This window comes from Crassostrea angulata, unplaced genomic scaffold (genome assembly GCF_025612915.1).
Source record: "Crassostrea angulata isolate pt1a10 unplaced genomic scaffold, ASM2561291v2 HiC_scaffold_67, whole genome shotgun sequence".
NCBI lineage: Eukaryota > Metazoa > Mollusca > Bivalvia > Ostreida > Ostreidae > Magallana > Magallana angulata.
Genome location: NW_026441622.1, coordinates 147396 through 159720, shown reverse-complemented (window position 1 = coordinate 159720; position 12325 = coordinate 147396). Strand labels below are relative to the sequence as shown.

The following is a 12325-nucleotide window of genomic DNA, read 5'->3' as shown; positions in this document are numbered from 1 at the left end:
ATCGACATGAAGAATTTTCTATATTACAGTTATATGTACCAGTAATATTGTTTTAAATTAATTATGTACGTAATGTAGATATATGTACATGTACCCCTTGTTACCTAAATGAATTAAAAGCAAATTAAGATCAGTTGCTCTTTTTCACTTGTATAGTGGAAAGATAGCCGACTATTCTATGTACGAATTGACTTATTATAGGTAAGATAGTCAGGCCTCCATGTTTACAACCGGGATGCTCACCCCACATTTACAATTGTGACCCACATTTACAAATGTGACATCATAGTATCACTCTCGTTTGGCTTTTCGGATATTATCAGGTTTGTAAAATTTTTGGCTTTTGATGATTAATAATAATGTAAACAATGTGTCTGCAGATTCCCGTTGGGCTGAGTGTGATCTGTTGACCAGGCAAAACATGTATGTCTTGATTACACAGCGTTGTGCACAATGTGCTCTCAAGAACATTCAATCCAGAAGCATGACCAATGTAGCAACACTTTTAAAACTACTTTTTGATACTTGTATTAATTTTAATGTTTATGCGCACCCGGGGCGCCCTTCCCCCTGTAATTGTTGATTTATTAGAATAACATGACATGTTTCATACATGATAGCATAATTAGAAATGGTCGATGGTTGTAAATATTTTGTTGTTTACCAATTTAATGTATGTTCTCACTAGAACATGCACATATGATATATGGTAGACTATTATCACATTCAACTCTCTCTCTCTCTCTCTCTATCTCCCTCCCTCTCTCTCTCTCTCTCTATCTCTCTCTCTACAGCAGCGATTCATCTTATGACCTTTAAAAATCATGCACCTACACTCTTGCGAGTATACAAAATGTTGTAAAATGTTCGTACTATATATTTGTTTGTGCATTGCACTGCGATGATTTGGATCGCATTCAGTCGTGTCTGAATAGTGTGCATGTCCACAATTTTTAAGGAGACATGATGCAAGCACTAAAACGCATGCAACAAATGCGAGACCTCATGCAATATATGAGAGAGCTCGTGCGAATCTAAAACATTCCGATCGCAAAGAGTTGTAAAGTGCTCGTACGCCAATTGTGAATGGGGCTTAATGTACATGTTTATGAATCCAAAAGTTTTCTTTGCATATAAACAATGCTTTCACACAGGTGCTTGTGGTTTTAATGGAGGTTTTGGAGTTATTAGCACAACCAGTCATGTCAGTGGAGATTTTCTCCTGCAGGAGAAACATTAAAAGGACAGGATGGGGAGGAGAGACTGAAGACAAGCACAGAAAACAAAATATTTATCTATAAATATAATGGAAAAGAACTTTGGTAATACGATTTATACATATTTACATGAAGCTGGAGGTATGTAGCTCCTGATGTAAAAAAAAAAATTGAAGCAACGTTTATCCAAATTTTTTTTTCAGACCAGGAGATACAGACCTCCAGCTAAATGTAATATTTTAACATTTATGTATGGCAGTAATTTTCTAGAAATAACTATAAACAATTCTAATTAAGTCAAGCAAAAATACCAGTAATTATATGCTTCTTATTTAAGGTTTGATTTCTTTTTATGTACACTGTAGTATTGATGCTGTCAGGAGTGAACAACCATACATGTATCTGCCAGTTTGTAAATGATGGCAAGGACGATGCAAACTCCACCATAAACTCAGAGTGTTTAATGGAAGGGAATACCTATGATTGTTTGCTAAGAGAGACATTGTGGTTGGGGAAGAGATACTTCATGTATATGACTATGGTTGTGATGGGAAAAGCTTGCGGTGGCGCAGCAAGGTAGGAAAATGGTTGGATTAATTATACACAAAAAATAATTATTAAGAGAGAGTTTAGTGATTTACAATCAGGCTTTGGATATCTTGTTATCTGGCTTTGGTTTTGTTTTTGCATTTTTTCGTACATTGATTTGTTTTAAACTAATCTAAAAAATAGTTTTTTTCTCAAGAATTTAAAAAGTATCAGAATAGATAATTTATATGTTTTTATTGAAAAACAAGCCTAAAACTTCTGTTAGTGTTGTTAAATAGGTTAAAAATCGTGATCAATTAATCAGCAGAATTGGTTGTCTCTTGCCATCTGATGATCGGTCAATAATCGAATCGGTAACAAATTATATTAAATTCAATAATATGGGGCACTAAATTTTATGCTATGTATAATCTAAAATATATAAGTGTTATTTTCACTTCCTTTTAAAAGCTTATAAGACTTTTGCTGTATTTTTATTAGGTAGAATGTTGCACATCTTTTGAGATTGAAGAAAACCCCCAGCTCACAACAGTTTTCATTTCATTCAATACAGATTAGAAAACAAAATGATAGGTATAATATTAATGTAATAAACCCAGACTGAGTATAATTGATTATAAAATCTAAAATCGATTATGATAAATCGACAACCTTTTCAACTGATCATTGATTGAAATTCAATCATCGTGACAACACTAGCCCCTGTTCATGTACATGTTTTTACCGGTACTAGTTTTGATTGATTTCAGAAAAGGCTGTGATCCTTTTGATTTTGGTAATGGTTTTGTTAGGTTTTATTTCACTTTATTTTGTTTATAGTTGTTTGATTTTCTTTCAATTTTAACATTATATACGGTTCTTGTGCTGACCTGAATAGATTTATTTTGTTTTCATTATCAAGCACTATTAAATTAAAAGCTTGAAAGAGGTGTCCAGTTGTGCAGTGGACAATGCACCTGCTTATCACCACTGCGACCCAAGTTTAATCCCCATGATCGACAGTTGTTGTATATGATAGGGTACATTGGTCGCCTGCTTGGACACGTGGGTTTTCTCCAGTCACCCCAACTTCTTCCCACATCATGACCCACTCGCGCTAACATCCATGCCAACAAAAAGCTATTAATATAAGTCAGTGTGCATTGTGAATCTGTCACTAATGTGGAGGGTCTCCTTTGCAGAACAAAATTGTTTTTTGTTAGATAAATTACAAAATCTGTTTCTGTAGTAAATATGTATATTTTGCAAATTGTTTACAGAATGTACTTCTTGAAAAATATACATTTACATAGAATTATCAGATTTGGTAGGTTAGTTAATTTAAGCATCAATCTGAATTGGAATTCATTTTTCACTGAATATTGGTACAGTCTTGTTTTTGTACCATGGCTGAAAAGTTTGATTTAGTCAGTGGTCTGTTGTCAGATTTATAAAAAAGAAACATCAATTACCAAATGTGGTAAACTAATAATTGATGAATGTTTATGAAAGAAAATTTCATAATTTATAATATTTTTTAATTTCTTTCAGTTCCCTCTGATGTGGATTCTGACCCATTTAGTGTATCAAACTACTCGCCAAGTTCTGATTCTGAATCAGATGAAAATAAGAAGGTTTTGGGTAATGTTATTATTTAAAGAATAATTTTGCATCTGCAGTCCATTTTCACTTTGCAAAAAATACCTGAAAGAACAAGAGGCTGAGAGCCCAGTCATTTTAATTCAGACTAAAGTAAATCCATTTATATTAACTAGATATACTTTGAAATGTAGTTGTGTATAACAATCTACATGTTGATCTGGTCTCCCTAATGCTGTGATAATGCATTAGATTTACATGATATGAGTGGAATGTACTGGATGTAATATATTTGTAACAGTTATATTTCTTTTGTTTAATCATTAGGAATAAAATTTGCAATGATTTAAAAAAGTAAACGTAGAAGCTTGTATTTACAATACAATATATTGGTATTTTTACAGAGTCCACCCCAAATTCATTGAGAGCTAGCCGCAACACAATGGAAAAACAGGGCATCTTGACCCTCAGAGAAAACAGTGAGCATTTTAAAGCAGGTAAATGAATTAAATTCAATGTTGCAATGTTATTATGTTTTTAAGCAAGAAACATTAATACAGTCAGTTGGGTCGCTAGACCTGAAACGAAGTGCATGCTTAAAATGGCAGGGGGTGTGGGGGCCACCATGAGGCCCCCAGTGGGTCCAGGACAAAGCCCAGGGGGCGAAAGCCCCAGGAAGCTCATGGATTCTGACGATTTTTAACACCAAAAATTAAAGCAGAAATTGAAAGGAATGCTTACTATTTAAGCCTATTTTTAGGCAGTTAAAATTGTTTTGGCTATAGTTTAGGCATAAAATAAAATCACAAAACTTATTAAAAGTTAAAAGAAGAATTTTTTTTTGACATTTGCCTTTGACCCACTCAAAGCTTTTATTCTTAAGTTCATTTTCACATAGTTTATGGTAATGAATATCTCAATAAAGCTGTGATATTCTATCGGTACATAGGTACATGCATTGTGTACTGTTTCTTTAATATGGTACTTTAAGACCATATTGTGTGGCTATATTTGGTGCTTAATACGTCTTTGTTTAGCATTGATTTCCGATAAAGTAGGACCGAGTGACGGAAACGGGCTGATGGAATAACTAAGTATGGACCTTAATACTTGAATTCTTTTTTTATATTTTTTTTTTCTTTATTTATTTTTTTACTGATTTTTCCCCCAAATGATGTGCATGCTCAGGCATATAAGCATACATGGTAGCTACGCCACTGGCAGTGTACAATTTACTACTCAAGTCTAAGATTGCTCGTGATCTTGGGGCTTGGTCTCCCTAATGCTGTGATAATGCATTTGATTTCCATGATATGAGTGGAATGTAATGGATGTAATGTATTTGTTATACTTATAAGTACATGTATAAGTCATTAGGAATAAGTTTTGCAAAGAGATAAAGAAGTAAACTTAGAAGCATGTATTTATGATACAATATATTGGTACTTTTTTACAGAGCCCACCCCAGTTTCATTGAGATCTAGCTGCAACACAATGGAAAAACAGGACAGCTTGACCCTAAGGTAAAGCAGTGAGCGGAGGTTGACAATGGTTTTCGAGGGGTGTCAATTTCAATAGATACCCTCCCAAACAGGCACTATTCATTTTATTTTACTGAATGTCTTATTTCTAAAGAAAATTTTACTGCTTTTATTTAGAAATGAAGTAAATTCTACGACAAACCGTACGCTCATAATTTAAGCGCATGTAACAGTTCGTTGTGTTACCAATTGCCAAGTGTGTTGCTAACGCTGAGGGTAATAGAACGGATTACCAGCTGCGTCTAAACCAATCAGATTTCAGTATTTAACATTTAACATGAAAGTATAATAAAATTGTTTGTCTGGTCTCCCTAATGCTGTGATAATGCATTAGATTTCCATGATATTAGTGGAATGTAATGGATGTAATATATTTGTTATACTTATTTTTATTAATCATTAGGAATAAACTTAGCAATGATATAAAGAAGTAAACTTAGAGACTTGAAATTGCAATACAATATATTGGTACTTTTTACAGAGTCCACCCCAAATTCATTGAGATCTAGCCGCAACACAATGGGAAAACGGGACATCTTGACCCACAGAGAAAACACTGAGTATTTTGAACAAGGTAAATGAATTAAACTAAATGTTGCAATGTTATTATGTGATCCTGGGGCTTGGTCTCCTTAATGCTGGGATAATGTATTTGATTTCCATGATATGAGTGGAATGTAATGGATGTACCAGTAATATATTTGTAATATTTATTTTAATTAGTCATAAGGAATAAAATTTGCAATGATTTAAAAAGTAAATGTTGAAGCTTGTATTTACAATACAATATATTAGTACTTTTATACAGAGTCCACCACAGATTTATTGAGAGCTAGCCGCAACGCAATGGAAAAACAGGACATCTTGAACCTCAGAGAAAACAGTGAGCATTTTGAACAAAGTAAATGAATTAGAATCAAAGTTGCAACGTTATTATGTATAACAATTAACATGTTTGTCTGGTCTCCCTAATGCTGTGATAATGCATTTGATTTCCATGATATGAGTGGAATGTAATGGATGTAATAAATTCTCCTATATATTCCTAAATATAAATACACTGTGTTAGAGTAAAATCCCAAGAGATCCGAATATCAACATGGTGTGTAATTTTGAAGCGAGCAAAAAAGTGTTGATTCCTTCAATAATATGAATTAAATATTTAGATGAAAAGTATTTACAGCCTCAGAATGGTTTGTTATGAATAATTTGACTGTTATTTTCAATACAACTTCATTATTTTTCTCAAAAATCGATTCGGAGCGATTCTGCAATTTTCTGCTACATTACGGGTATATGGGAGGCATTCCTGTCAGATTATTATAACTAAGCAGAGTGTAGTGAAATTAATAGCATTATTGTAGGCTTAAAGCTTGGTTCTGTAATTGTAAACAATACGGTGCGTCGATGTAGTGAATGTCCGATATCATATGCAATGTCAACCCGTGCACGCACGGGTCAAAGTCTAGTAAGAATAATTAATTTTGACTTGTGAAAGAAAGTAATCATTTTAAGATTGATAAAGCCACAAAAGGGGCAACTGTTTCTTTAAAAGATTTCTTGTTTTAAACTTTATTTATGCAATAACGATTCTTTGATCTTTTGCAGTTCCATACCATTGTTTTCCCTCTCTCAGTTCCTGTGATGAAAGAAGTTAACTTGATAGGTTTGTTTCAATCTATTTTGTGAATGTTTTTCTTGTTTGATAATAGGATAGTCATACATATGTAGCTGCAACAATGTAGCCCTCTCCGATTTTTTATAACTGATGTTTACTCCCCCCCCCCCCCCCTCCCCCCCAAAAAAACAAAAAACAAGAGGCCCATGGGGCCACATCGCTCACCTGAGCAACAATTGGCGTTCAAAAGATATTGTGCCATATGGTCCCTCGGTAGAATAACAAAAAATAAATATTGTCAAGTATTCGAATTTTACAATTATTTTTGCATACACGTAATCTTTGACATTGTACCTTCATGAAATACTATTTTTTACCAGAATAAGAAAATCCTACGCAAGATATAAAACTAAACATTTGGTAGGGGTACACTGTTAAGTTGTTAACTTCCAATTCCCTATATTTTCGTTCTGCCCCCCCCCCCCCCCCACACACTTTGTAAAGCGATCAAAATATATGAGAGCATATAGGTACATTTGTTTCATCAACTACTTACTTGTTATTGTATTTAAAAAAATATATAATAGTTGTATTTTATTTAAAAAATCCTTCATGTATAGATGTGAAGAAGAAAATTGTACCTCAATGTGCTCAATTCCTCAAATTAAAACATTCAAAAATTTAATTTGTTTTCCATTATAATTAAATGACTGTTATTTACCTCGCGTACAAACCAGGATAATTTTCCGCTGTGATATTTTCTTAGGAATAGCGATAATTATTTTATCCCCATAACAGAAATGTGTCAAAACTATGGAAACTGTTTTAAAGATGTCGTTTTTATTTACTCGTGTCTGAAAAACTATCAAAATTGATGTAGATTTCACATTATTTATTGTATAATGAGGGGACCCCAGAGAGTAGGTATATACAGAATATCATTCTTTTATTTTTTTTGTTCAAGTATTTAACATACTCTAATTCATATAGAATTTCTAATGTTCAACCAAAATTTCAGCGTCAATCGTAGAATTATAAGCAAGATACAGAGCTCACAGTTTCCCTAGGTTTGAGTCATATTTTGTTGACATGACTTTATTACATTCAGCTTAAGATTTTTAACTTGGTATTTCCTATTCACCATTAAAAATGGAAAAAAAGAATGGCCTAAGATTTTCAATTCTTTTATTCACTCAAGACCAGTTCATTGGTATTTAAGGTTCAAAATCAGTTTATACAAATGTACACAAACACAGTCAAGGATCACATGTAAAGTAGGAGTAATAATGACGAAAAAAGGTTAAGTTTACAATACATGTACAATAAGTTGTTAAAATTGGTTTCTGGAAGAACAGACTTTGAAAATTTTCTTAATAAATATTGACAAATTTTTTACTTTTTTAATCTTTAGTTTTTAAGATCTGTGTACAAACATAGAATTGTGAGCAAATCTCTGTATCTTAATTGCTTATAATTCGAAGCTTAACACTCAAATATGGTTAGTAAATAGAAATTGTAAACAATTAAACACAAGAAACATGCATGCACTATAGCAAATAAAGAACACAATTTATTTTTTCGAAATGAATCATATATACACTGTAACACATGTATATATACCTACATATTTCCTTCAGCGATATCAAACTCTATTTAAACTGAATAAACTCGAGAAAATGCCGAGCATCGATCTCAACAAAACCTATTGCATTAATCTACCATTACGCAAAAGATAATGCCGAATTACCGATAGAATGAATTGTATTTCAGTACTTTTTTGATACATCAGATTTTGCTTAATTTGCGCAGGTAAAGAGTTAACTGTTTGATCTACCGAAGTCTCTGTTTGAATTGATACGTAAAAATCACGAAATACGAGAGTTCCCGGGTTAAAATACAAAGCATAAATAATGCATACGAAACGAAAATCAGTCCTAGCTAACACCAACGTCATGTGTGAAATCTGTCAACGCATTGAAATATTTAGCCTCAATTTACTTCACAAAATCGGCACCAATATATTTTGCATGTTTCAAAAATTTCCCTTCATACACGAACTGTTGCATAAACAAGCAAATTCATCATAGTCAGATCGACCCTTTTTCGTATAATGTCATGGCTGCTTTAAACAAAGAACCTCGTTTTAGAAGTATGGAATACGAGTCTTGGTAAAATGGGTATGCAAACCCGGGCCGTGGCAAATTAAAAGCCGGGGTAGATCGGCAATCGTCAATTCCAAATACGCATTATTTTGCGGCAATATTTACAGCGAATACAAATATAACTGGCCCATCAAATATCCTGAAATTTTAATGAGATTGGCAGATTAATAACTGCCAATCTTTTGTTTTGACCAGGCCAAGTCTTGCCTACCCATTTTACCGGATGCCGAACCGAACCGAAGCTGAAACACGCCTTTCCTTTATCATTATTTTCGTAATAACTCAGACTTGAAACTGAATTAGACCTTAATTTTTGCAATTTATATTTTCCTTCCCATAAGGATAATTTATGCTAAACTACGTTGAATTTGCCTCGGTAGTTCTTGAGAAGAAGATTTTTAAAAATGTACCCCCCTTTTTCTACAGTTTCAAGGTTTTCTCCGCTTTGAATACAGATCGTACTTTTATTTCTGCAATTTATATTCGCCATCCCATAAGGATGCTTTGTGCCAAATTTGGTTGAAATTGGATAAGCGGTTTTAGAGAAGAAGTTCAAAATGTAAAAAGTTTACAGACGGACGGACGGACGGACAGACAGACGGACAGACGGACGACGGACAAAATGTGATCAGAATAGCTCACTTGAGCTTTCAGCTCAGGTGAGCTAAAAAACAGGAGAGGGCTACATTATTGCAGCTAGGTGTTAGGCTTCTGGCTTTTGAATGACAATGTATAGATGGAGTTATTTCCTTGTGACTTGTGACAGAGGCTGTAGTGCACAATTCCATTTGACTTTCAAGAAATGTTCAGATAGTAATGAAAATGTAAAGTGTTTAATAACATTTGCTGAGTACCACTTTCAATACTGTAAAAGGGATTATTTACATGTAAGGGAAAATTTACACTTAAGCTTAAAACTGGGTAAAATACCCCCACATTTGCATATGGGCAGTGCTTTAGTGTGGTAAATCACTGTGTATGTATTTCTTTTTCTTTTTTCTTCATTAAATAATTTTTGTATTTGTATACATTTTTGAAATTTTATCTAAAAGGGTGAGTGTCGGAGTTACATGTGCACAATCCTAAAGGTCCAAGTACAGCACCTGAATCACATGTGACTGAAGAAGATTTGATGTCCAAACCCTGCGAGAGTGGAAATGCAAATGCATCGGATGTTACACCACAAGGTGATCAGTCTTTTTTTTTATTTGTGTGAATCTGTGTGTGGTAGTGGTGGGGGGGGGGGGGGGGGGGGGGGGGGTAATAGAAGTCATATTATTGAAATGATAAAAACTTTTCTCAATAATTTTCTTTCTTTCTTTAAGATGACAATGGTACATTGATTTGCATCGTTTAATAATTAAAACCCATCCATAATGTTTGCTCTTTTCATTACGTTTTATGCATGCCTGTCCTTAGTATTTGCAAAGTAAGATATTCATGATATTGTTATTACAGAGTGCTTCTTTGAGATCGAAGATGATAATGGAACTAAAGTTCTTGCAAGCCCAGTTGCAGCCAAGAAGACTAAAAGCAGCTCAGGTGATATATCTTTGTTGCTTGGTCTATCTATCCACAATTTGATGAATTAGCAATTTTTAGGTCACCTGAGTTTATTGCAATCCGTTTTTGTCCGTTATCGTGCATCGTGCCTTAACAATTTTACATTTTTAACTTCTTCTTAAAAACTACAGGGCTGATTATTACGATTTTTGATGTGAGGCATCTCTATGGTGAGAGGAATCTAAATTGTAAAATTCATGGCTCTACTACCCCCGGGGCGCCACATGTGGGGCCAAATTTGCAAAAAAAGAGCCAAATTTTAAAAAATACTCTTCTCTATTCCCACACATGTTAGGAAAAAACTGGTTGCATAGTTATAATGTCCATGAAGCCCTCTACATAAATTGTGAAATTCATGGCCCCTGGGTCAGGGTTCAGGCTTTAGAATGGGGCCAGTATGGCCATATAGTATATATGTATTTAATCTTAGAAAATCTTCTTCTCTACCCCATATATATTTGTTAAAACTAAATGCATGATTATGATGTCCATATTGTGAAATTCATGACCCCTGGGTCAGTGGTTCAGGCTCTAGGGTGGGGCCAATATGGCCATATAGTAAAAATGTATTAAATCTTAGAAAATCTTCTCTTCTACTCCCATATAAATATATGTATATATATATCTGGTTATAAAGTCCATGAAGCCCTCTACCAAAATTGTGAAATTTATGACCCCCGGGTCAGGGGTTCAGGCTCTAGGGTGGCGCCAATATGGCCATATAGTAAAATGTTTTAAATCTTAAAAAATCTTCTTCTCTACTCCCACACATGTGGGCAAAAAACTGAATACATGGTTACGATGTCCACTAACTCCTCTACCTAAATTGTAAAATTCATGGCCCCTGGGTCAGGGGTTCAGGACATGAGGGGGGAGGCAATATAGTGTTAATGCATATAATGTTATAACATTTTCTTCTCTATTCTCACACATCTGTATAAAAAACTGACCTATAATTATGTTTACCAGGAAGTCCTCTACTGAAATTTTAATTTTCATGTCCCCTGGAGTATGGGTTTTAACTCTAGGGCAGGGCCAAAATGGATGTATAGGTGTTAAAAACCTGTTAAAAAATTATCCTTTTTACTCCCACACACCTGAAAGGAAACTGAATTCATGATCTTTTAAGTTTTTTGCCAAAATTGTAGGTTTCACAGTTCTTTTTGAAAGATTTCAGGCAGGGAGGTGGCCGTCATTACTAATTTATAATTTTTCTACTCCAGAATAAAACCTAATTAATTAAATGCATATATGAGACTCCTCGACAAGTTTGTGTATGGGTTATATGCTACTCAGGTGACCGTTACAGGAATAGAAACAAATTTCTCATGGAGATTTATAATGTGAAATGTTTACATCTTTTCACCATTCGGAACCCACTTGAAATACCTCGTACAATTTTTCAATTATGTCATCTAGGCTATTTCATGGCCGATGCAATGCAAAATCCCTATAGGCTTTCTATTTTGGGTTGTGTATTGAAGCCTAAAGCGGTCGAGGGGGCATTTCAAAACAGATAATCTTGACATATAAGTGGATGAATGTAGTTCGAGCATGAATGTATTTATGAAAATCAAAATATTCAGCAAGAAGTAGTGGAAGCAAAAACCATACAGAGTATGGTATGCCTTGAATCTATACATACTAGGTATTATCCTTTTTACATGAATATGTAACAATATAATAATTCTGATTGTTCATATTATTTTTAAAATCCTTTCAAGGTAAAAGAGAAATCCAGGAGTTTTTGGTAAAACATGAAATGTATTCATTGGAACGGCTTGATGAGAGGACCAAATTTTTGAAGATTAGATCTAAAATCTTCAACGAGAGAAAAACAACAAGACTTAGGACATTTAAAAAATTAAATGAAATGAAATCAATGAAAAAGCAAACATGAATCTCATCATTTTACATATAATGTAACTGTAATGTAACAACAAGACGTAGGGCATGTATGATAATTTATTTTTAGCTCACCGAGACGAAGTTCGGGGGAACTTATGCTATACTGCTGGCGTTGGCGTCCGGACCTGGTAAAAGTTTTTGTTGCAGGTCCTTTATCTTAGTTATTTCTTGCCCTATCTTCACCAAACT

The 12325-nt window shown here is 33.9% G+C and overlaps 1 protein-coding gene and 1 pseudogene across 1 annotated transcript; both read left to right on the top strand.

Annotated features, from left to right (window-relative positions):
- Positions 1-9751, top strand: LOC128168912 (uncharacterized; annotated as a pseudogene).
- On the top strand, positions 9718-12325 carry LOC128168913 (uncharacterized). The gene is made up of 3 exons (XM_052835080.1): positions 9718-9852; positions 10124-10207; positions 11953-12325. The coding sequence occupies exons 1-3, from the start codon at positions 9798-9800 to the stop codon at positions 12126-12128; spliced, it is 315 nt and encodes a 104-aa protein (XP_052691040.1). The 5' UTR covers positions 9718-9797; the 3' UTR covers positions 12129-12325.

Excerpts from the sequence above, each read along its gene's own strand:
- LOC128168913 (XM_052835080.1), top strand. The coding sequence starts at position 9,798 with ATGTCCAAACCCTGCGAGAGTGGAAATGCAAATGCATCGGATGTTACA. Across the intron at positions 9,853-10,123 it reads ATCGGATGTTACACCACAAG|AGTGCTTCTTTGAGATCGAA; the intron begins GTGATCAGTCTT and ends TTGTTATTACAG. Across the intron at positions 10,208-11,952 it reads GAAGACTAAAAGCAGCTCAG|GTAAAAGAGAAATCCAGGAG; the intron begins GTGATATATCTT and ends AATCCTTTCAAG.